Raw genomic sequence first — 26,895 nt, 5'->3', positions numbered from 1 at the left:
TTCAGTAAATACTCAAAAACTTTATGAAGAGAGAAAAATAAAATACTTCACTTTGTTTATAGCAAACCATAAAAAAGGATGTGGCAAGTACAGGGCCTAGTGAATTGGCAGAGCATATACACACAATTTCCATGGACCCCTTTCAAACAAAGTCAGCAAGTGTCCTCTCTTTTCAGGTTACCAAAGAGCTAATAAAGTGTGTTTGTGTCACAGAAATAATTCACTCTTAATCTAAAGTTAGTCTTTCCATATCAGGCAATTAAATTAATTACCAGACCATGCCAGAAAGTAATTAAGTACAAATTGCTTCTTCTGTTTGGGATAGTCCTAGTTTCCCTCCTAAGTGTTCCATGTTATTTTCCTCATAAATACAAAAAGTCAAATGGCTCTTTAAAAGGATGAGGTTTATATTACATCACCCTCTTTCACAATTTTGTCTTTGGTACAAAATGATGAAGTTGAGAAGTCTCTGAGGGTATGTAATGAAGAGCACAAGATCCCACTCCTGGACTCCTGATCCTCTAGAATACTGACCCTGGTTATAGAGATAGCGTGCAGTAACAAGCTTCTCTTTGATGATGGCTTCCCCCCGCCACACACACACTCTCACCCTAAATAGATAACATTACAATTAACTATCTGCATGTTAGCTTCCTTTTTTAAGCACTATTTTAAATTAAAGCAGAACCCAAATAAGCATAATACAAATAAGTATTCTTCTCCATTAGCTTATACATTCCTTACCACCTCCAGGACAGACGGACATGAACTGGCAACCTGGCAAACACTTTAATACTATTTCCAGGGAAGAAGTAGCTGCACAAGTCTTCCAGCCTGCTCAGCTATTTCAGGGGAAGAGGGGACAATGAATATAGTAAGATGAGCTCTGACATTTTTCTTTGTGGAATTTTGGTCACCTTATTCCTGACATTTTACCCATCCTACTAGATGCTTCTTCAATGGAAGGAAAATTTGTTTTGTGTAACATATGAGAGTTAAGACTTTGTCGTTGTGTGGCTGTCGCTCTGATTGTTCATCTCAGAGCTGAAAAAGTGAAAGGGTGAATCCTCTGCACCCTCATCAGCTCTGAGGCTTTTAGGGTCTCTCAAGCAGTCTGCCAAGAGGTCTCGGGGGTCCCTTAAGAAGACCACCAAGACAGTGATGTTGTCACTGGATCCATTTTCCTTTGCTGCAGCCACCAGTCTCTCTGCTGCCTTGAGACCATCTCCTTTGCTTTGCTTTAAGTGATCTAGGACCAGATCCACCACGTCATATGGTCTGATGGCATCAAAGAATCCATCACAGGCCAGGAGCAAGTAATCTTCAGAACCTGTCAGCTCAAATGAATTACCATCTGCATTTCCAGAGATATAGGGCTTCTGATATATATCACCTAACAAGAAAAGATACAAATCTGATTACTTTATGAGCCATTGCCTCCTCACCAGTCAACTGTTTTTATGATTCCCCAGAATTGCAATGGTTTATATTAGGGCCGGATCATATCCCAGAGATCCATGCACAGCTCTCTCAATGCCCCATGAAGGAAGGAGATGGTTGGGGGCTACAGAGCCAGTGGAGAAGGCCATCAATTCCTAATGATCCCCTGGGATTCATATGGATTTAAGGGCACCTTTGGTGTTTTGGGGATGGTACCATGGCTCATTATATCCCTCCTATAGAACAGGATGGTATGAGGAGCTCACCAAGGAAAACCTCAGATTTTCCTCCCTCAGGAAATGCTGGGATGCTTTGGCTTTTTTTTTTTTTTTTTTTTTTGAGAAGTGTGCATCTTGTGAAACCCTTGGAACACCGGGGAGGAAGCTTATTTTCATTAGCGATGACATGACAGGAATAAGAAGATCCCGTTGCATGCAGTACAGTGCCCAACTACTTAATTCAACCGTTCTACCTGTACACATTCATTTCAACACAAGTGATACAAGCTTACCACTTTCTCAATTAAAAAAAAAAAGATACTGTATAAATGCATGATAAGATTCTTCAGTTCAGCCATTACAATTCTTCACTTACTGCAGTTGCCTAGGGTCTTTTCTCATTTTACTTTAAGTGGCAAGCATCCAAGAAAGGTCTTTCCATGGCATTTGGGAATATTAGCATTTAAATGCTAATGGTCCACTGCCAATGTTTATGTTAGCTATTTGCAGTTTGAAGGATGACAACAATTTGACTTTTGAAACATAGTGAAGAGAACAACTCGTAGATACTAAAATAAAAAATACTCTAAGGTCAAAAGTTTGTCTCTTTAAATAACAGAAGTTGATCCAATAAGATATTAACTCACCTACCTTATATAGAGATATTCAGACATCTATCAGATCAGAAGCCAATATTTGCTCTGGTGTCATGTACAATATACTCTGCAAGCTTGTTGGGCTTTCATTTGCAACATGATATGTTATTATAGATGTTTCAAAGAAGGAATTGAAATAGTTTTATTTTTTCCTTCACAAACTGATAAGGGTTGTGCTGATCAAACAATTTATTCAAGCAATTACAATAATAGAAGCAATTTACTCTTTGGCCCAAGCTGGGCAAACACTATAATCTCTTTATTAATGAATGGCTATCTACTTATTCAGCCCCAGGATTTTTTAGATTATGTATTTAAGGATAATTCAATTTTGACTAACTTAGATGGCTTTACTTACCAATAGCCCTGGAAACAGCAAGGGTTCCATTGACCCGCCAGCAGTCCATGTAGGTCACACAGCCACCTAGGGCTTCTATACGCATTCTCTCATCCTAGAAGAAAAAAGCACATCAACTCTTTATACTAAGAGCATATCCCATACCTCACTAAATTCACTGCTAGCCAGTGTTGCAGAGAAAAATCTTAAATCCCTTCAACTCGCATACTTATAGTAGGATACAAACAGCTTTATATTTTTAAATAAATGGGAATCAAGAGTGTTCAGAGAAAAATGTGCTTATAAACAGAAACAGCCTTATTGCAACATTCAGTTGAGTGTACATGAACAAGACAAGACATCTTCTCTATGACTGCATCATTGCTTGTTTGTGAAACAAAAGGGAAGAATCCCTAAGTCATTTCTATAGGAACAAACTGGAGTGGCAATATCCCCATCACCGTGCAAATATTTAAGACTGTGAACGGAAGTAGGAAGGCAAGGATAATTGTAAAGCTAAAGTTTTCAGATGTACATATAAAATGTGCATTTAGAGGCAAATTTCATTTTCATGAATATAATCCATCTTCCTCAAGCCCTACAAAAAAATTTATATTGTTCATACTATAAAGGAAAAGGTTCACGCAATGCCACCCCTAAAAACTTGCTACTGCCTTTTCAGTTTGTACTTAAATCAGTTTAGTTATATTTGACCTATTTTAATAAAAAGAAATGTAAGATTAATTAAACCAGTTATGATACTAGACTATTATTGCTTTTTGAATGATGCTATTATGCAAGCCAGGTCTGAAATTAAAACATTAATTTACTAAGTCAATGGTAACTTAAAAAAGAAAAATTAGTTAATTTTGTTAATAAAAGGCTTGCAGTTGTAGATTTTTTACGGTTGTTATGTATGCAAAATTCCATAGTACACCTCTACCCTGATAGAATGCGACCTGATGTAACATAAATTCGGATATAACGCGGTAAAGCAGCGGGGAGCCCGGGCCCTTTAAAGCACCACCTGACCCCTGCTGCTTTACCGTTCTATATCCGAATTCGTGCGGTGCCCCGGGCCCTTTAAATCTCGGCCTGAGCCCCGTCAGTGATTTAAAGGGCCTGGGGCTCTGGCTGCTGCGGGGAGCCCCAGGCCCTTTAAATCCCTGCCTGAGCCTTGCTGCTGGAGCTCCAGTGGTGATTTAAAGGGACCAGGGCTCCACACAGTGGTTGCAGCACCAGGCCCCTTTGAATCATCGCTGGGGAAGCTGGTCCAGACTGGCACGGTGTACTGGCAAGACCAAACCCGATATAACATGGTCTCACCTATAAGGCGGTGAGATTTTTTTGGCTCCTGAGGACCGCATTATATCGGGGTAGAGGTAGATATATTATATCGGGGTAGAGGTGTATTACAGTTTTCACAAGGTTCTTTTTATTTTTTTTAAGGGGATTCCCAACTGAGAGGACAGATCAAGTCTGTTCTTCAGCACAATCCTTTTTTCCTTTGGAAAAAAAATGCATTGAGAACACACAACTAGGCAGGAGAAAGGCAAGACTGACACATCATAACTATGCTCCATAACCATCCAACTTAAAAGGGATGAAATCACTGAGAAGTAGCTCTCTCTAGTCCTGAGACTTTACATTTAATAGCTGTAACTCATGACCATTTAACAACTGCTAACAGACAGTATCCTCATCCATTGCAAGGATGAGATCTGCCACCAATACATCAGCTCAGTTTGTCATTCTAGTTATAGACTTGCATATGTGCCACACTCCAGGGAATCTAGAGATTCCAAATAGTTCCAAGGCTACTTAGAGATCTTTTTTATAACCTGTCTACAAAGAGAGCAGTTCAGTGTCAGCTGGTAGTTGGCCAGGTCTTCATTTAAAGAGATTAAGTGAGCCAAAAGTAAATTAATTACAGCCATCAGAGGAGAGAGCCAAAGAAAATAGGCTTACTTCTCTTTCAGGTTTGTGAGGTTCCATCAGGGTCACAGCTTTTCCCTGCTGCACCAACATTACCTGAGAGTCTCCAACCCAGGCTATGTGTAACCTGTTCCCTACAATTAAGGCAGATACACCTGTTGTACCACTCCGCAGCCTCTACAAAGAGAAACAGAGCAGTGCAAGTTAAACTGCAGTTTAACATCATAACATTGTAAATTAGGGTTAAGGCTACGTTTATGTCACGGAGGTCATGGAATCTGTGACTTCCACAGACCTCCGTGACATTCTCTGCTTCAGCCCCAGGGGCTGCAGGACTCTGGAGCTGGCAGCCAGCAGGGCTGTGGCAGGGTTCCAGGAACAGGCGGCCCCTTGCAAGGTTCCAAAGACAGGTGACAGACTCCTGAGGGGGCCCTCATCAGGGTTCCAGTGATGGGTGACAGCCTTGAGTGTGGAGGGAGATGCCTCAGGAGAGAGGCTAAGGGTGTCCCGTTTTCTCTTTGGGAAATATGGTCACCCTGCAGCTCTCAGCTGCCATGGGCAGAGGGGGAACTGGCCCCACAGCTCCCAGCCACCACAGTGGCAGGGGAAACCATGGAGCCGCAGCAGCAAAAGTCACAGACCGGTCACAGGCAATAAACAAAAAATCATGGAAGTCGTGACTTATATTAAAAACAACCATGACAAAATCTTAACCTTTATTAGGGTTAATTAAAGCTTGTTAACTATGCAGCAATTTAGACCTTTGTGAATGGCAATCCACTGAATAAAAGGTACAAACGTAAGAGAAAACACAGGTTTAGAAGAAGTGTCTGACACTGCTACAGTTATGCTCTTCCCCTTGTCTTTGCTACCTCAACATTAGTTGAAACGTGAGTTTCGAAGGGCTCAGAACCATTTGGTTATTTAGGTTTTTCTGAAAAGTAGAGGAATTAGTTTGATTTTAACTTCAGCAGCAAGAACCTTTTCAGTACTGAATGTGACTTTTCTTCCCCATACAAACAGATGTAGCCACCCTATCTCTGCCTTCCTAACAGCAGGGAAAAATACTGGGGCTATTTTTTCTTTTTTCAGGGAAACAACTCTTTGTTGCCTGTATATTCCCTGAGATTAAGGATCCTGAAAGAGCACTAACTCCTCACTTCAAAGTTTCCATCTCTCTGAACTTGCAGGCACTGGTGCTTAAGAGAATTTAATTTGACCAATGAAATATTTTCCACTTAGGATACTTGGCAAACAAATCAGAATGAATTCAAAGTCTAACTGTGTGAGATCAAAATTCTCTGCATAACACCATTCCTTTTTACTATCACCCAAGCATTCCTCAACTGCTTAACTACAATGGAATCTGGCTCTACATTAAGGCTGCCAATTTTGATTGGGTGTATTCCTGGAGGTTTCATCACATGACCTTTAATTCCTGGAGACTCCAGGACAGTCCTGGAGGCTTGGCAACTCAACACTGCACACTCACCTCTCTTTCAGCTTTGAAAAGGAACATTTCATCTGTTTGCTGGAAAGAGCCTTTCAAGGCCTCAGTTGGGTTCTTAAGAATCTCCTTGTGTAATGCAACATTTATGTGCAAATGAGTTGCTGCATAATTGGCGGCATCCACTCCACCATGGCCATCAAATACAGCAAAGTATGCTCGATCAACATCATCCTTTTGGCAGGAGGGAGATACAAAGAGTTCATAAATAAAAGTAAATTGCCAGATTTTATGCAAGCATTTCAGTGAAAGAATGTGCACACATATGTATGAGAGCGCACAAGTGCGTACATGGACACAATACTACGCAAATACACTCAGAACCACAAACATCATGATCTTCCCTGGGAAAGGAAAGTAAGGTGGCATGATCTAGCAAACTGACTTGGAGAGTAGGAATTAGGATGCCTGTATTTTACTCTGAGCTTTCCCACTAATTGTGTGTAACCTTGGATAATTTGCATCAGTTTACCAATGTGTAAAATAGATAGAATATGCATCTCATGGGGGTATGCGTTATTTTTCTTTGCTCCTTGTTGATCACTGACCAGATTCTTCAAAAGGAATAGGAATTGAAAAGGCAGATTGGAAGGTTGTGTGGTTCCATTATACCTTTAGTAAGCATCCCTGAATCCTCAACCAAAATGCTATTTTTCAACTTTACATCATCAATTCTCTCACAAAATATAGCAATAGCCTCCACCCCCAAAGTAAGTTATTTTCCCTCTCTCCCCTTTGTGGTGGGAGCATATCAATGTCACAAAAAACTGCTATATAGCTAGCCCACATACATCAATCCAGTAGGTCTCTGCTCTGATACAGACCTGAAGTGTGTTTCAAGGGGTGTTTGACTGCTAGAACTGACCTCTCTTGGCCCCAGAAACTTACCGACAAGCCGAAGAGCTGATTGAATTCAGGGAGAGAAACATGTCTGTCCTCCATTTTCCGGCGGACATTGCGGATGGCATGGCTGGAAATAAGCAGGAAGCGCTTCAGTGACTTCAGGGATGGCGGTTGCTTCTGCCATTCACAGCAGATGTCTCGCAGCTTATTAAAGAAACAGCGCTGCAAAGAGCCTCCATCCAGCACTGATGGCAGAGAGACAGTACGTGACTTAGTTGTATGTTTGGGAAAAGGAGGAGGAAAACAAATAATGACATTCAAGCCCAATATCCTCTCTCCTACTTACCCCCTCACTTGTCTTTTCCTACAAGTTTCCTTCCCTGGGACTACATGCATTCTCTCAACATATTCTGCCTGTACTAGCCTCTGACTTGGAGCCAAAGTTCTATCCCTCCCTTTAATCCACTGGTTTTAGACATACGAGTGCCTATGGATACACAGAACACTCCCTCTGAAAGTCACTCCGTTGGGACACTATGAAAAAAGAAGCAACAAGTATATATTATTATGCGTGGCCCATACACTTCTTAGTCAAACCCCTCTTGAGAATCATAGGCAAAAAGTTCTGACCCAACAGAACAGTATCATGGACAAGAGGATTCTTCAGCCACCCAGTTTATTAAATAAATACTTATTACCTCTGAAGTTCATCGTGCTATCAAATGGCTGACAGTTCTCCAGGGCAACAGACCACTTAAGGTCACAACGAGGATCAAAGTCAATTTAGTAGATTAGACATAAAAGATCCAGTACTGGGAATTGTGAGTGCAATGTATTGTGCATACTAGTGGAAGTGTATCTGTTTATAAAGAAAATTAGATGCAGATCAGAAAACTCTAAGACCGTGCACAGGGCTGCTGTTGTCTTGATACAGGTCACAAATATTAGTCTGGGTTAGACCTGGGTTATGTGCAGTTGAATTATAGTCACTGAAAACAATGGATACATACAGAATGCATCACTCGAGGGATCAACTGGGTAGCAGCCCAGGATAATCAGACTGCAGAAGTGTTTAAACTGTTGTCTTCAATCATTTTTACATAGAAAGTGATCTATCAGATGTTAAAAGCATGAGGGACAGAGGACCATCTCTGCCACATTACTGCTTTGCCATTACAGAGCAGAATCACAACACCCATAGAGAGCAACATTAAAAGTACTAGCCAGACACTCAAATACTTTCCTGGACTCATCTCAAATTTCATTAATCCCAGCATTCAGTCTGGTGAGCAGTAAACTGTGATATTTGTGATAATTTCTAGCTTAGCAATGCAGGGTCTCTCACGTAGGCTGCAATTTTAAGTTTGCTGTCCAAGTAAAGACTATCACCCAATGCTAAATCAACTTGCTTAAAGGGTGAGTAGAGCATCTATACAACTAAAGCAATTAACTATTACAGATCTTCCTACTTTACAGCACTGAAATTCTTTACTGGGTAAACTACTTTCTCAATTTCTATATTATAGCAACTCTTGCTAGCACTAAGAATGTCTCAGCATTAACTCCAGTTTCTCAAGCACGTTCTCTCATCCATTTTACTGGATGTCCAGTTTCAGATACCTTCTTGAACCCTGAGAATGAAAATAGCTTTGATTTAATGCACCAAATTTTGGCAAGTGGTTGGTCTGTGATATAATCACTTTTGATTTACTTATTTTTAGAAATTTTAAATAGGCAAGATATTTAATTCTGAGAAATGCACTCACCACCTAGGCAGCTATTTTTAAATTGAGAAGATCAATTTATGCTGGTTAATATATGCTAAATATGCATACCATTACACATCATAATGCCTGTGAGGCATGTTTCCTTAACCAGGCATTTAAACAGTATAGTGATATTGTGTCACTAGCCCAAGTTATTAAAATTAGTTTGAAGTCTATTTTCATGAAATGGTATTCTGGTCTAATATGGCAAGTCTCATCTCAAGACAAAAATTTCTCTTTTTAAAAAGATTAAAATATATCCTAGCATATCAACAAAGTTATTTATCATTTGTATTATAATAGTAAATATGGGAATCAGTGAGGAGTGAGGCCCTATTGTGCTAGGCACTGTATAAACACAGTAAAAGAGGGCTCCTACCCTACAGTTAAGACAAGCGGGTTTAATAAGCAACTGAAAAGTAGGGCAACGGAAACTATAATAAAAAAAAACCACATATACATAGTTCAGATACATGCTTAGTTGGACAGTTTCACATGCTATCTCCCCATACTCTAGAATAGTTGCTTGCGTCCTTTTTGCTTTCTGTCCATATTCTTTCCACAATTCCTATTTTTTCCTATCCCTTTGTATCTTATCTCATTTCTCTTTTTTCTGTGATTTTTGTTCTGGTTTTGCTTTATATTTTTCTATTCTTGTTTTTATTCTCTTGGTAAGTTTCAAGTGGTTTGCGAACTCCATGCCATGGTTAACTGACAGTTTTTTTTAATGATTTACAAGCTAAATTTTGAGTAAAAAGTTACTTGGAAACCAATGTTTGGAAAGATAATATGATGACACTAAGGATATGTTTTTCATAACTTTTCTATTTAAATAAAAAGTAGAAGTTATATTAATAAATAACATAGGATGATATACATTTATTGAATTATGATATTTCAACTTGAACTGCTGAATGGTAAAAATAAGGGTTACATTTCATTAATCGAACTATTAACATTAAATTATGTATAGTGAAAAAGCTCAGACAGGCCAGGCTAATACTTATATTAAGGCTATAGCTTGGCTTTTGCTTGACATGAGTTGTCTTGCCAATTTCTCTCTTATGTAGGCTTACTTAAATAATACTCATAGCTGACAGCACAAAGGTGATTTGTTCATGGAATGTATTGTGCTGAAGGGCATATAGAAGAGGAAGATAAAATGTAATGCTAAAAAGATCCCTGTGTTGAGGAAAAACAGTAGTACGGTGACATGGCAAAAATAGCGTAGACAGCAAAAGTTATGTTAATTGAAGCTTGCACACGCGTATTGCGCAGGTTACACAAGACTCAATGCTCAATGTTGACTGAAGCTGTTCCATCTTATCTACTTATTATCTGTCAAATATATGATCAGAAACTATAAATAAATCATGTCTGAAAATTTATAAATAAAAGGCAAAAACTGATTAAGTTTAAATTGAGTGGACTTGTGCCTCCACCTCCTACCTTACACCATACTGCTCAGACTAACACAATTTTTGCAAGGTCATCTTCAAAAAGATAGGTTTTGTTGGTTTGCCTTTCTGTTTTTGGAATTTCTTTTAGTGCCATTAAGAATGATTCTTGTTTAAAACATTTAAGCTGGTTTTTCTAGACTACATAGGGCCACAGTGACATAGATCTCTGGTTCTCACTCAGTGACATACACTGCACTGGTGAAATCACATTGGCTACAGAACTCTAACCTCCACACACCATATCCCCAGAAGAAAGAAACTCACATCTAGAATCCAATCAAGCGGATACAAATATTGAGCCACACTTTCACCTTGAGTGCCCAGGGCACAAACTGCATCTCCTTAACCCTGTGTGAGAGTTGCTTTGGAAAGCAGATTATCCTAGAGGGTGGTAATCAGCAGTATCATGACCATACTGCCCTGAGGATTCTAACTGGTGAAGGCAGCTTTAAATTCCAGCCAGGCTCTATAGGAACCCCGCTGGCAGAGGCTGCCTGGGAAGAGTGCTGATCCCATCTCTTACTAACTGGTTCTACCTACTTTGGGAGCTGTAGCAGTCAACTCTGCCCTCCTTCCCCCAAAAAACAGGAAGCATGGGAAGTTAACACCACTGTGTACCCCCTCTAGGCAACTTTCTGTTAGCACAGTCAGAATACAAAAGGATTAAATCCAATGAATCAGAAAACAGCAGCAGTGAGTGAATACTTCTGATTACTAGTGCTTTGTCCAACATGAGCTATTTTGCCATTCTTATTCTTTAAGTAGTTCTATTTAAATCAATGGGACTGCTCTCAAAGAAAGGTATTACTCAAGTGAGTAAGAATGGCAGAAGTGAGGCCCATGAGGTTGAAAATTTATGAAAGGCTTATGAGGCATCTACAGTGTCATCTAGGATACTGTGGGAATGAACAAGCCAGTTTCATAAAGAAATGCTTGCAGCTATTGAGAGATGATCACAATTCTAAGTAGCTCAGCTTTACATAAGGGCCTGCAGTTTTCAAGTATCCCAGGAGATGGAGCCAATTTACTATCAGCTCAATTCTGAGAAAGCAAACTGGGTTGGCCTATGAATGAAAAATGTTTCCTGAATCTGTGGGACTAAAAACCTGCTGAATGTCTTGAGAAGACTGTGTTTAAAAACAATTTTGTTTATATTTCCTGCACTTCCCTTCCCACAGTTTCTGTTGAAGTCTACCACTACATAATTTTTCTATGCTCTGGAGGAGGAGAACTAGCACTCGTTATTTAGCTCTTGGCCAATTTGATTTAAACCAGCTCTTTGCATACATAGAGGGGGAGTGATAACAGTCTACAAACATATGAAGGCTGTACACATCAAGGAGGGAGAGAAAATATTTAGGGTGCTGTAAAAGGATACAGCCAAGAGTTACGGGATGAAATTAAGAAAGAAAATTTAAGCTGAATATCAGAAAAGATTTCTGGACAATGGAACCTGATGGCCAGTGGATTAGTCTTGCAAGGTAAGAAGTAGAAGCCCCATCCTGTAGGGCTTTAAAAAACAGACTGGAGAACGTGCGTAACAGGAAATAACATTTCATTGTCTAGGATGGACTAGATTACCCAAGAGATTATTTCCATTTCTAGCTTCCGATTCCTGCAGCATCCGACCCTCACTCTAGCTCCAAATCAAATGGTAAAAGGAGGTTTGGTAAGGCTTAAAGTTAAAAATTCTGCTCAATAAATGTGATGGAACTGGTTGTTACACGGTGCTCAAACAGTGCGCAACTGTCTGTTTCCTACCCCAATGTAAGCTGGTTGTGAGAAAATGGAGGCACCAGGTAGAAGGTCCAAGAACAGTTCTCCATCAATCATCACATGGTCCTTACAGTACTGATGATCTTATAGAAACATGAAGATTAGGGTTGGAAGAGACTGAGGATGTCATCTAGACCAACCCCCTCTCAAAGCAGTACTAACCCCAACTAAATCATCCCAGCCAGGGCTTTGTCAAACCGGGTTAAAAAACTCCAAGGATGGCGATTTCACCACCTCCCTAGGTAACCCATTCCAGTGCTTCACCACCCTCCCAGTGAAACAGTTTTTCCTAATATCCAACCTACACCTCCCACACAACAACTTGAGACCATTGCTCCTTGCTCTGTCATCTGCCACCACTGAGGACAGCCTAACTCCATCCTCTGTGGAACCCCCCTTCAGGCAGTTGTTTCACCAAATGTAAGGGCCTGGAATTTTGACACTTGCAGGCTCAAGCGTGACCGTAGGTGCTGTCATCTTGACCCTGAGTGTGGGCACAGATGCTCAAAGATTTAAATGGGTTGCACTTATGATATTTAATGTAGCTGCATAGTAGAGACCCCACTGATTCCAGTGTGGACTGAAAAGGCACATTAATGGACTACCATTAGCTAATCACTGAAAAGGTTACTCATGTAAAGAAACAAACAACTCAAGAAAGACTGAATCAACTCTTCACAGAAGTCTTTTCATGAGCGCAGTTACTCCTCCCAATGTGACTCAGCTCTGATTTTCAGGAAGTAGGTAGCTTGGCATTTTCTGAAAAATCACATCCCTTTATTGGGCACCACAAATCACTAACGTTTTGAAAGTCTTGGTCCAAGTCTCCAGACTCCATGCTTGCCCCTTGACCACAAAACCATCCTTCATCTCACATTCCGTAGCGTGATGAAAGCTCTGCTCCCTATTGGCTTCCCAAAATATCCCACCAGGTATTCTAGGAAATATTTCAAACTACAAGTGTTCCAGCAGACACCCTGTGGAAATCCACAGAGGGATATTATACTTACAGGTGAACTTCCCCTGGTCTCCCTCTTCCTTCTCTTCCACACTCTGCTTCTTAAAAACAGAAAGATCAGTCTGTAGCACCTCATCAATTGCAGCGTGGATCAAAGATGCTGCAAGAAGAGGCGGTGCATCCCTGATGTGAAGAAAAGAAAAAAAATATATTGTATTAAATTTAAACTGAACCACGGCCTTCCTGAAGTCGGCAACCTCATGGCTCAAAAAGTTAGAAAGCTCCAGCAGCTACCAATAATTGTGACTCCTGGTCAGGGATGTAACTCTAATAGTCTCCAGAGACCACTGAAAACAAGTGTCACACTTCACTATTAACAGTATTTGTAGTATACAAACCTTTAAAAGTTTCTAAACTCAGTTTAGACTCAAAGAGAAGCAGTTCCCTTGAGAACGCAGGGGCAGGAGGTGCATGAAGTGTGATTTCGAACTGCTGCCTCATTTTTACTCTTTCAGTCACAGACTGCATCTTGTGCTCTTGTCTTCTGTGATGGGAACTGTTACTTACAGAGCCTTGTTAGGACTGAGCTCAGGCACTTTGCTTCTCTCACTGTGTGCCATGTCTTATTTACTTATTTATTTTTAAACAGATATGATGGGAGGTATTCAGCTTCCCACCCCCAATACTCATTTCTTTTGGTGGGTCTTTGCTAATTTCTTCCTTGAAATGTGGATAATTATCCATTGTTATTACAAAGCACATTAGAATCCCAGTATATAGTATGTGCACACATCACTAAACACATAGCATCCAGCGCTCCAATACACTTTGGATGGGTGAAGGGAAAGGTGACTGAATTTTTGTGCAAAGAGAACGTGTAACATCTTAGCACAGCATAGGTCAGAGAGAGGTTAGAATGCTTTGCCTCTAGCATTATAGTCCCCAGGTTCTCCTGAGCTGAGGATCCACAAACCAGTGCAGGGTGGAACTGAAAAAAAAGTGTCCATTCTGTCCACTGTGGATTAGGATTTGAACAGATATAGTACATGCACAGTCAGAGTTTTATATGATACACACAAGAGACTCATGATAAGGCTTTAAATAATGAATTTGCAGATTCAAGGCAAATCTGTTCCAACTTTAAAGATGTGTGACTTGTAGCCTACAGGACTAACGTGCTTGCTTGTATACATATATATATACACACACACACACATATATACACACACACACACACACACACACACACACACACACAAAAGCAGCAAAGAGTCCTGTGGCACCTTATAGACTGTTAGTCTATAAGGTGCCACAGGACTCTTTGCTGCTTTTACAGATCCAGATTAACACGGCTACCCCTCTGATGCTTGACACATACATATATACATAGATATCTTTTCTTATAGTTTAAATATTTGGTTTATTGTAATAGGTTTATAAATTTTACATTAAAGTAAGTTTGGCTGTAATGCAAGAGGCCTACAGGCCATATCTTGTATGTTAAGCTAAAGCAAAGTTAGCATATCTATATTAAGACCTTTGACTCGGAAAGCAAAGTTGACCTATAGCTTGTTATCTAAATGGATGAGTATCCATGCCTATGACCTTTTATCTAGACCAATGGAGAATGGAATAGGTTTTTTTTCAATGTTGTACCCACAGACTTAACAAGTACACCACAAGAGACTGATGTGCGTACATACCTATCATCAATACGCATAAAGATATTAGCCTATGGGGTAAGTGTACCCTAACATTTTGTGAGTGAGGAATGAAATATGGCCATAGGAGGAAGGATTTCCGGCACTTTGCCCTATAAAAGAGGTGACCCACCTCAACAGAGGACTCCAGTTCTCACTTTACTCTAGTCTCACTTACTTCCTCCACTCTATCTATTCTATCTATCTACGATGACTGCTACTATTAGTAGGCTATACTTGTTGTTCTTAAACTTTAAGTTTCAAAGGAACTAGGCGAAGCTTGGTTTCCCTAAGTTTTATTCTTAGTTTGTTTACTAGGTTTTGATTTAAGTTTACTTAGTCAAGTAAACCCTAGGTTAGCATTTTCTAAGCACTGCATCTCTCACTCAACAATTGAGAAACCTGAACTACAAGGCTGTTCCTGTGTCTTTTACGACCAGGTTATCAAGGAAGGGTGTGACTATATTAACCAAAGCTTTGTTGAATATAATACTATATTATCATATGTATCTTTTGAATAGCAGTAATGCAATTGTAAGTTTGTAACTCTGGGTATTTTACCATTTACTTATTATTATTAAGTTTAATAAAAAGTCTTTAAGGATATATCTGTCTCACTGTGAGCTTCCTGTCACACCCCCGAGGGTCCTTTATAAATTCTGGGGAGCCTGATTCAGGACAAGAACTTTTATCTTCTGATCAAACATATTGGTGAGCCTAAAATTCATACTAATTAATATTGATGATGATAATAATTATTATTAAAATCAAATAAAATTAATATTAATTTGGATAATATGGGAATTTATCAGTACACTCTAAATCAGGCTACAGACTGCAAAATAATCCTTTCATATGTAATATCTGTGTAGCAGGCATCAAGAATTCACTGCTGAGGATCTCTGGGAGGAGAGGCAGTGAAATAGAAACAAGAATACTGGGAACGAAGAAGTTCATGAACACAGGACTTCAAACATGGCTCTGAGAGTCTCTGGATATACACAGGATATTAACACTGCATCCAAAGAAGTAAAACAGTAAGCCATCCTGATCAGGTTAAGGACAGGTTTGGGTGGGAGCAGGGTTTCCTGGAAAGAGTTTGGGAAGGCCTGCATAAATTGGCTGGCTTTAGTGTAACGAATGCTCTATAAAGATTCAAACTCCTGTTTTCAAATCTTACAAGAACATTTATAGTTCCTAGTGGTGTTAAGAACTCAAATGTACAGTAAAAGTTATTTTATCCAACACTTCACCAACCAGAAATGTCTATAAACCAGCATTTCTGATCTTCATTGAAAGTATGGTTTATAGTCCGGTTGGCGCGGGAACAGCAAGGGATTGAGGCGCAGGAGGCGTGGGATGTGGGAGGGGGTGCAAGGTCCCATATCTGGGGGTGCTCATCTCAGGTGGCTCTCCGCAAGCAGCGACCTGTCCCGGCTGCTCCTAAGTGGAGGTGCAGCAGACAGCTCTGTGCACTGCCTCTGCCTGCAGGTGCCACCCCTGCAGCTTCCATTGACTGTGGTTCCTGGCCAGTGGGAGATGCAGAGCCAGCGCACAAGGTGGGGGCAGTGTGCAGAACTGTCTGCCACACCTCTGTCTAGGAGCAGCCGGGACAGGTTGCCACTTGTGGAGAGATGCCCAAGGTGAGCCCCCTCCTGCACACAAACTTCCTTCCTTTTATTTAACTGGCATTTTTCACTTACAAGCACCCCCTATTCACCCAACATGCCAGAAAAAAGAGCTTTCATTGTATTTCAAAAATCCTTGCTGAAAGAAAGACAGACTTTGTCAAGTATTCATGGCCACACGTGCCTCCTGCTACAGCAAACAGAATTCTTCATGCAGATCAGCTGGCTGCTAATACAGAAGCTTGTTTTATGCAATGTTCTGTAGCAGGGATATCCTACTTTAGTTTGAGAGTGACTTCAATACTCCAAAACCACACAGAAGTGTATTTGCAGTCCTCCTTTCATTTCAAAGCACTGGAAAACCAGAAGCTACTTTGTCATTTCTTTTAGTGCATGGTTAAGCCTGAAAAGGTTTTTGTTTTCCTATCCAATCCAAACAGACAAAAGCAAACCACATCTGCTTACTAGGAATATGCTAGCAGGACTAGGCTGACACAATGGACAACTCGAAGTTTCAAGACCACCTTGCAAACGAGAAATGTAGTCAACCTACGTAGAAATGCAACAAATGTTCTATTCCTCCCCTTTTGAGCTACTGCATCTTTGGGGGGAAGGAGGAAGGAAGGAGAATTAAATACAACATGAGCGCAAGAATGCTTCAGCAACTGTCAGCTGCACAGCTAGTCTTTGCATTGCAGAACAAGGCATAACATGAGGAAGTCAGGCTTTCAGTCTTGTCTAGACTAAGGGCTTGTCTTCACTACAGCACTAAATTGGCAGCATGTCTGGTGAAAATGCATTACATCAACAGGAGAATGCTCTCCTGTCAACGTTATTACTCCATGTAAACGAGAGGTGAAAGCTACATGACCAGGAGAGCATCTCCTGCTGACATAACGCAGTGTCTACATCATGCTAAGTTGATGTAAGTTATGTTGCTGGGAGAGGGGGGCCTCACACCTGAGCGACATAACTTATATCGACTTAGGCAGTAGTACAGACAAGGTCTATGATGTAAAGGTGTTAACATGTTTGAAAAGTCTAGCGCAGACAAAGTAGCATATACATTAACCTGTGCTAGGCTGGTTAAGTTAAAGCCTATACTCCCATCTGAGCTTTCATTCAGCCAGATACGTTTGAAACATCTAATGCAGACAAGCTATTAGTTAGAACGTTACTTAAGATATTCTAGCATCACATCTTTTTTCTTCGCCTAGAAATCGTGCAAGTGTTTGTACCATGATTAAGTGTCAATATAAGTCCTATCTTCAGAGATGGAAACAGAAAATATTATGAGGAAAACAGCAGGAAAGAAAATGGGTGAAACAGGAAGAAAAATCACAGTATATTTTAATGGCCATTAAGAGCCACAGTTAAGGATCTTTTCCAGACTTATCTATGGTGCCTTGTGAATGGAATTTGAAAGCTAAACCAGGTTTCTAGTTGACATTAGAATAGTGTTCAATACTTTGGTTCCAGGCTCAGCAGGGTTCTACCTTCAAAAGCCTTGGCTCAGTATGGGCTGGACCCTAGACAGAACTTTAAAACACAGGAAATGCTGTAATGCACAGGTCTCACTGAGACCTCTAATCGCAGGAAGTGTGCAACATTCCTGGTAGATTATGCCCTCTGAGCGAAGGAAAGAATTACAAACCATCACATCACATCCTTCCATTCTTGCCAATTACTACTCAACCCCCAAAAGGAAATTCACTGAAGATTCCTTAGCATTTTCAGGAAGAGCAGGACACTGCCAAGCAAGCTGTGGAAAAATAGCTTTGCAGTATCCTTTTTAAACCTGAAATGAACCTAGTAGTTCTGAGCTATATTTTATAGTGTTTTACTAGCAGCACTATCTACCATACCAGGCACAGTGGTGTTTGCCTGTAATCCCAGCTATTTGGGAGGCAGAAGCTGGCAGATCACTCAGGGGTTCTGGGCTGTGGTGCGCTATGTCTATCGGGTGTCCAGTGCCACTGATAGCCTAGCCAGTGGGTGGCTGAAGGACTGGCTAAAACAGGGGTTGGAAACCTTTCAGAAGTTGGAAGCGTGCTGAGTCTCCATTTATTCACTCTAATTTAAGGTTTTGCATGACAGTAATACATTTTAATGATTTTAGAAGGTTTGTTTCTATAAGTCTATAATATATAACTAAACTATTGTTGTATGTAAAGTAAATAAGGTTTTTAAAATGTTTAAGAAGCTTCATTTAAAATTAAATTAAAATGTAGAGGCCCACAGACTGGTGGTCAGGACCCGAGCAGTGTGAGTGCCACTGAAAATCAGCTCGTGAGCCACCTTATGCTGGGCTAAGATGTTACACTTTCTCTTTGCCATAGACTGCCTACCCCTGGGCTAGAACAACATGAATGACATGTTGTGATTAGTGCTCTCTCAGGTTTTTTTGATTAACTGAGGAAGGGAGCAATGGACAGTTACAATCTCTCTCTTCTCATGGGAGACAGATTGTATGGAGAAACAGGAGCTGATTTAGAAGAGGAAGCTGTAGTAAGAGGAGGCCCTGAGATATAAACCTTTAGTATCAGAGGCCTGGTATGAGGCCATATTGCATGAACTAAAGTAATGGTCAAGACTTTGCTAAGATAAAGCAAAGTTAAGCTCTGAGCCGGAGGCAGATACAATTTTCCTTCCTCCCCTACTCTAAGACTTATTTTCAGTTCTTAGATAATTCCAGGCACTTCCAGTTATTCTCTCTCCCCATACAACTGTACTCTGTAGCAGAGGTATGGCAGCACTACTGCACCCTTTTTCCTCTCACATACTTCCCACAGAACACAATCTGCATATCTCTGAGTAATACTTGGCTCCCTGTCAGGGAAAATAAATTGGGATGCAATGGGAAAAAGGTGAAATAGATAAAAAGCACATTACGCGCCCTTTGAAAAATGGGAATGCTGGATCAGAGCGTTACTGCGATTTAGTGGAATCAGTGTCACAATTAATCTCGAGGCAAAATTAAAATAATTTCGATTTTCCTTTTAAGAAGTGTTTTTCTGAAACCAGAAATTTAACATTAACTGAAGGAAAACGAGAGGACAAACACTTATTGAGAATGGAAATATTTGACATTTATTGAAAACCATGAACAGGATGGTGAATGTGTACTTGCAAACAAAAGATTAAAACAAAAAAAAACAGTCAGAAAGGCATTGGTGGTAGGGGAGAGAGTCAAAACAGGAAGTTAGGAGGAGTCTCACAACAATTATTGTAGTAGAGTCTCTTCAAACAGGAAACCTGCTTGTGTTCTATATTGTATGCAACCAAGTAGCCACCATCTTCTAATAAATTTCAGCTCCTTTGAAAAGGGAATCTGGAACATTTCTACATTAGGAGGGGACACATTTCACTTTATTTTCCAGTTTGGGTAAATTAATAAAATTTCAGATTAATTAAAACCTTTAAAGCTACTGGAAAGCGTTTCTGGATACCTTACACATTGACCCATTTTCTGTAAGTCTTCATGGAAGGTGACTTTTACCTGGAAATATATTTCAAATAAAAGTTCCACAAAAAATATAAGAGTATTATTTAAGCTCTCACAAGCCCTCATTCTGCAAATGCTTGGGAATGTGTTTAACTTGGCAGAATGCAAACAATCCTGTTGACTTAAATCGCACTACTCACAGTGTATAAAGTTAAGCCCATGTGCAAGTCTTTCCAGGATCAATGCCTCAGACTGCACAATCTCTCAGACAAGGAAAGTATTTGACCATGACCGCTAAGTGCTGTGCATAATAACAGAGCTATAAAAAAAAAAAACAAAAAAAAAAACAACACATTCTTCACAGTGCCATCTATAAAGACAACAGAGGGTACTGAGAGCATGAGTTAGATTGGGCTTGAGCTAGCTAGCTGCTTCTTCACCAGAAATTGCAAAACCGGTGGTCCTCAGAGTCCTTTGCAGAATCCCATTTAGTTTTCCACTCATTCCTCTCAAAAGCCCTGCCCCAGCAACCCTTCTCCTACTGGTGGGTGTCAGAACACGGCTCCCTCCAGAGGCAACAAGTGTTTTTCCTTGCATTAGATTGCCAAACAGCAACACTGGATGCAATCTCAAGAAACAAGGATGCTGCCAGTCCATGAATTCTGGGCTTGTCTATGTAGTGCAGCAAAGCACACCAGAAGTGTGTGATCTGTAAAGTGCTCTGCAGTTGTGTGCAGATGCAGCTGGTGCACTCTAAGGATACCTAGTTTATATTAACGTACTCCTATGTTAATACAATCTAGATATTTTATACTGCACTAGCAGAGTTTACACAGGGCAGTCAGAGTGCAGAACATTAGAGCACTTTATAGATCTCACCCTTCTGGTGTGTTTTGCCAGTGCCATGTGGACAAGCCCTCGGACTCATCAAAGAGTTGACCTGCACACCAGTGCTGGCTATAATGGAAATGAAGTAACTGACAGAGCAGAGATTACTAAAATAATTACAGGCAGAGCTTCACTTCAAACTACAATCTGATCACCTAGAAGGCCCTTCTTCACCACAGAAGTTGGATATTGTAGCGCCAAAATTTCACACTACTCAAAACCTTCTTGTACAATTCTATCTCAAACTAGAAGAAAAGAACCACCACCAAGCTTTAAATTGATCCTGCTGTTTTCTTAAAGTCTAACTGTGGTAGGTCTGTCTATATTAGAGCCTATTCCTGATAAGTGTCTGTACTGACAATGATCTTACAGCAACAGGTGACTGGATCTATGCTGTGATGATCTTAAGTTTCATAACCTGCTCCCATCCTTGACTATAGACAGCCTTCACCACTTTTAAATAAAAACCATAATGCATCTAATAGCTTTTTCTCTCTTTTAAATTACGGCCTTTAGAGCCCTCTCTTTTCTTTCTCCTCCCATGCCATTTCCTTGTCTTCCCCATTTGTTCTTCTGGGTTTTAGTTTGAAAATCTTATTGTGATTCTTTATCCTTTAAAACTATATTATGATTTATTGTGCAAAGCCTCAATATGGTGGGGAGGAGGAGTGAGAGAGACTGTATGAAACCATCAGTCTAGAGTGTTCAGTATATGAAAAATGAGGCTGCGTGCTACCAGAACACCAGAGTCTTTCTCCGGTAGAGCCCTGTGTCCACAAAATTCTTTCTTTCCCAAAATCATTTCTCTGCCCTTGTATGCAAATATTTGGATGACCACCTCCACCACATGGCAGTCCTTTTGGGAATGAGTTATGTTTTTCACCTCTGGTTCCAGAGTGGCATCAGCTCCAAGAGCACAAACTGAATGGCAAAACCTTTTTTTGTAGTGGGACCCCGATATCTGGCATTTTAGACTTGTGTATGCTGTGCCTAAGCAATGCTGCACGAGACTCCATGCTTCACTTTTCTCCCTTCTATGGCAAGGCAGGGGATAATATGAAATGACTATGTCCTTTATTAAAGAGTTATTTCTGATTTTTCAGAGCGTTCCACAAGGAAGAAGTGTGTTGTTGGTCCCTATGCCATTTTTATCTACTCTGCTTTATTACACAGCTGCCTTGTCTGTCTCTCTCAATATTTCTAATAGTAGACCAAGAATAAATAACTCGGGATGAGGGGGGACTATTAGAATGAGGTTTTAGGAATCAAGGAACTCTCAGACATAGGCTGTGTTATCACAACTGGCTGGAGGGCAGGTATGTGAAGAATTCTGCTACTGGCAGGACAAGCTCCTTTCTGTGTAAACAGCATGAGTGATAGGAAGGATGAAAGCACTGCAAAAGCAGCAAGGACTCTCCACTTTCACTGATTCACACAAAAACAGTACTGAATTTGCAGCTGTAACTAGCAGAAGCCCCAATTCCTAAAAGTTAGTTCTTTTTCAAGTGACCAAAACACAGAGAGCTCCTTTTTCCTGCACAGAGTTCCTTTTAGGATCATCACCTTGGTTCACTTGGTGATCAGTTGGCTGAGTGTTTGTTCAAGACATGCACCACCGTGTATCGGTGGGATCCATAAAGTGCACATTTAGAACCACTCTAATCTATGAACAGTTTAGAAATCACAGAGCACACCATTTATTTCAGATCCAATTTAAAATACAACACTTTCATTAAACAGTGCTCTGATCAAAGACAACTCCGTTACAAGTTCATAAAGGGGACTGTCTTGAGATCACTACACTAATCTTCACATCTGATCTTAATCAGAAACTTATTTGCATTTCTAGTGTTGGAAAGCTCTAGAGTAGTAATCTAATACACCAGCCATAATAGCCTGACAATCGCAGGTTTTAGGCCACTGATATTAGAGGAATATATTGTAGCTGCATTTAAAAAAAAAAAAAAAAAGGATTATGTTAAAATGTTTGACTTTTTCAGAGAAAACTTACATCCTTTCAAAGCTATGCTTTTTATGCACTCAAGTGCTGAAAATAAAATCATTGCATTTGTCAAAGAGACAAGTGTGGTCTAGAGGTCAGAGCACTGCAGTGGGGCCAGGAACTCTTGAGTTTTAGCCCCTATGTCATTGAATAAATAGATGTGAATTTATTTACCTAGGTGACTTGGGAGCATAAGTTGTTAAAAAAGTCAATGGGACTGGTACTCCTAAATGACCTGGATGCTTTTGAAAACCCTACCCAATGTCATCCCACCACACACATACCAGAAAGTTGGATACACAGTTTACATATGTTAGGGAGGTGTGTGTACCTAAATGGAAGCAATCTTAATTTTCTTTCATTCTTCACTTCATTAATCCCTAGCTGCTTTGACTGCACAAAGCCATCTTTTTATTTAGAAGACCCCATGAAGATCTACATAAATCCACAGTATTCTTCTGCAAGTCACCTGCAATTATTACCTTTTATAAAGCACAGACTGTGGTAGGTGCTTTGCAGAACATATAAAATATGGTCCCTACTCTGAAGTATTTACCAGAGACAAAATGTAACAAAACAGAAAGACAGACAATGTGAGGGAAGAGAATAAGAGGTCAAAGGGTTACATGAATAAGATAATGTGGTTGTTCTGGCTGGGTAGAGAATCATCATTTACTGCTTAAATTATAAAGCAACAACAAAGCCAGAGGTTACGGGCCCTACTACATGAGTGAGTGGCAAGGTTCTGTGTCCTGCAATCTGCAGGTGGTCAGACTGGATGATCATGATAGGCCCTTCAAACCTTAAAATCTGAGTCTATGAGAAGGAGCCTCCACCAATTAGGATCAAGGAGAAAAAAATATTTTCCTTGAAATTGTGATGTAGGATCATCAAAGGAGCATAAGTTTGTAATGGCAAGCTGTTAACAATTGCAATCTTGGAAGCTGAAAATGACAATGTCAACTTTGTCTAAATATTTGTATCTATTCTAGTTAGAAGTATCATACTTCAATTGCAGTCTGCTTGAGTAAGTCTGAAAAATTGTGTTTTTTCAGTTTATTTTGTGCATTTGACAGCCCTTTGTGCAAAGTGAGTTATGTTCCATGCTGAGTCAATCATTTAAGCCTTGATCCTGCAGCTGGATCTACACATGGGTGGAACACAGCATCCACCCAGACCCACTCTGAAATCCCGGGCTTATCCACATAAATCCAGTTGGAGGATTGGGACCTTTAGTTTCCCCCATTTATGTGCATCTGTCACAAAGCAAAAAGAAACATTTTAAAAAGAAAATGAGACTGTAAAAGCACAAAAGTTTGCAGGGGTTGGAGGAGAATATATATTAAAAAACCTTGTGTTTAGGTTTGTTTTGTTTTTTTAATACTAATTAGATTTCAAGACAGCATCTCTTTAAACTTAGTCCAATTCAAGTAGTAGATAGCACAATAACGATACCAAGGGATGTCAAGGTTAGGGATGTTTTCTGAAGATTTCCTACCATACCACACATCTGTTAAGTTCCACGGACATTAGCAACACTAGAAATCCTAGTACAACTAGGATGCTGGTGTGTTATGTCATGCAACCTGGCTCAGAGCAAGTCTAATCACACATGCCAGTCCACCTAAAGTTCCCAGTGTGGTGAACACCAGTGCAACTCAACAGGTGATAGCAAAGTTTTCCTATCCTAGACTCGCCAATACTCCTGTTTGCATGCATGGAGCTTCACTCTCTGCAGTTACACCAACGGAACTCTGCACACCTTTGCCACCTTGTACCAGTTTCACTGCTTACCATGGGGTGCCTGTCATTCTGGTTCATGCCCCAGATGACTTCAGGGAGTGTTGTCAAGCCTGCATAGGCACCCTGGACATAGGGTTTTCCCACCCTACCATGTAAAGTTGGAAGTGTCAGTGCAAATGGCTCAGCTTTCAGCACCACGTAGGGCAGAGAGACAGTTACTCAGTGCTTCCCGAAAACAGACCATGTGCCCCAACCCATGGGCATAAGAAAAGAGACATGGTACAGCCCCTCACTCTCTTCCACCAGCCCACTCAATCATACACCCACATTACTTAACACCCCCCCCCACTAACAGCCCCCATTCCCAGTGGGCACAACACTCTTCTTTCTTCCTCGTCCTGCACAGAGGGCACAGCCCCCTCTCATCCCCAGCTGACAGGCACAGGCATCCTTGTCCCCCCAGTCGCCTCCCGGTTGGCAAGCACAGCCTCCCCAGCTCTATTGTGTCCCCTCCGCCTCAGCTAAATGAGCACAGCCCCCTCTAGTCCCTCCCAGCCGACAGGCACAACCCCCCGCCCCCATACTCCCCTGCTTTACTGCCCTCCAAGCCACAGCTAACAGGCACAGCCTCCCCAGCCCTAGTGTGTCGCCCCCCCCAACCCTGGCTAATGGGCACAGCCCCCTCCAGTCCCCCCGCTTTACTGCCCTCCAACTCACAGCTAACAAGCACAGCCCCCCCAGCTCTACTGTCCCCCCCAAGCTCCAGCGGACAGACCCAGCCCCTCTCCCCCCACTCCAGCTGACTGGCCCAGCTCCCTGCCCGTCCCGTCCCCACCTCACCCCGGCTGACAGGCGCAGTCCCGGCTGGCGGATACAGCCTCCCGCCCCCACTCTCACCTGCCGCCCAGGAAGCGCCTGGCCAGCTCCGCCAGCTCCCCCGGCGCCTCGGCCCTGCTGAGGGCGGCGCTGCCCTGCGCGCTCCAGGGCAGGGGATCCTCCGGGCCCAGCGGGGACGGGAAGTCCCGCAGGAGGGAGCCCAAGACACCCCGGGCCGCCTCCGCGGGCAAGGCCATGGCCGCGTTGGTACGGCCCGGCGGGCGCGGCAGCCGCCTTGCCTGGGGCGCGGGGCGAGGCCACCAACCGCCCGAGACGGCGGCTTTAAGGGTAACAGGGAGGGACCAGCTGCAGGGGGCGGGGCCAGGAGCCATCCGGCGCGGCGGGGGGGGGGTGTCACTGGTGTCTGGGGCAGGGCGGGAGCTGCTGAATCGGCGCGAAGAGGGGGTGGGGAGGGCTCTGGCTTCACTGGGAGGGGTTTTTACACAGGGAGCTGCCTGCTGCAGTTCAGCCAAGGCCAGTGCTTAATTTGTGGCAGCCTGGCTTGCCATGGATGAGCCCCAGCACCTCTGGGCTAGGCTGTGCACAGTCTTCCCCCCCACCCTCCCACACACACCCCTCTGGGCTTGCTGCACCAGTTATAAATGTAAAAAATTGCTTGAGCACCAGCACCTCTTTCGAGGGCCGGCTTTAGGATGATTCAGCTCATTCCCTGGAATTGGACCCCCCAACATCCCAAAGGAGCTGCTTTCCAAGTCCCACCACTGTCTTTGGAGGCAGCTCAATTGCTGCAGCAGCAGAAGGTCCCTCTGCCGAATTGGCCCAGTGGTGTCTAAAGCTGGCCCTGCCTCTTTCATTACAAATTAAGCATTGGCCAAGGCCTAGGGAGAGCCGGGGGGCTGACCTCGAGAACCTTTCCCCCCCACCACCACCCTTTTCATTTTTTCCATCAAACAAACAAAATATTGCAAAGGATTTTTTAAATGTTTCACACAACCTCATTGCCAGTCTCACCGTGGGCTGCTGCTAGGGCCAGCCGCCTGACACTTTTCCACCGGAAAACGCTGATTCTCTAGCACAGAGCATATGATTGGGTCAAATGTTTCACTGGAAAGCAGGCCAGCCAACTGCCCCCTTGGGCTACTGCCTGCATCTGCCCAGAGCCTCTACAGGTGCTCCTGAGGCTGCCCTGCTCCTTTTGAAATTCCTTTTGGAGATGACAGGTTTCAGAGTAGCAGCTGTGTATCTGCAAAAAAGAACAGGAGTACTTATGGCACCTTAGAGACGAACAAATTTATCTGAGCATAAGCTTTCGTGAGCTACAGCCCACTTCATCAGATGCATGTAGTGGAAAATACAGTAGGAAGATAGATATATATATATATACACACACACAGAGAACATGAAACAATGGGTGTTACCATACACACTATAAGGAGAGTGATCAGTTAAGGTGAGCTATTATTAGCAGGAGAGAAAAAGAACTGTTTGTAGTGGTAATGAAAATGGGCCATTTCCAGCAATTGACAAGGAGATGTAAGGAACTGTGTCTGTGGGTATGGTTACACTTAGAGCTGTACAGCGCTGCCGTGGGAGCGCTTTGAAGTGCAAGTGTGGTCGCGGCGCCAGTGCTGGGAGTGAGCTCTCCCAGCGCTGCAGGTACTCCACCTGCCCGTGGTTGCTGTGCTCAGGGGGGTGTTTTTTAATACCCCTGAGCGAGAAAGTTGCAGCGCTGTAAAGTGCCAGTGTAGCCAAGCCT

At 41.9% G+C, this 26,895-nt stretch overlaps 1 protein-coding gene across 1 annotated transcript; it reads right to left on the bottom strand.

Moving 5' to 3' along the window:
- On the bottom strand, window positions 1-25,409 carry PPM1F (protein phosphatase, Mg2+/Mn2+ dependent 1F). The gene is made up of 7 exons (XM_050923996.1): window positions 25,200-25,409; window positions 12,949-13,079; window positions 6,982-7,181; window positions 6,079-6,267; window positions 4,620-4,763; window positions 2,673-2,766; window positions 1-1,393 (listed from the first exon to the last, which is right to left on the bottom strand). The coding sequence occupies exons 1-7, from the start codon at window positions 25,373-25,375 to the stop codon at window positions 996-998; spliced, it is 1,332 nt and encodes a 443-aa protein (XP_050779953.1). The 5' UTR covers window positions 25,376-25,409; the 3' UTR covers window positions 1-995.
- Between the last annotated feature and the right edge of the window lie 1,486 nt (window positions 25,410-26,895).

This window comes from Gopherus flavomarginatus, chromosome 15 (assembly GCF_025201925.1).
Source record: "Gopherus flavomarginatus isolate rGopFla2 chromosome 15, rGopFla2.mat.asm, whole genome shotgun sequence".
In the NCBI taxonomy this organism is placed as follows: Eukaryota; Metazoa; Chordata; order Testudines; family Testudinidae; genus Gopherus; species Gopherus flavomarginatus.
Note: the sequence above shows the minus strand (reverse complement) of the source record. Positions and strands in the feature narration are given on the sequence as shown.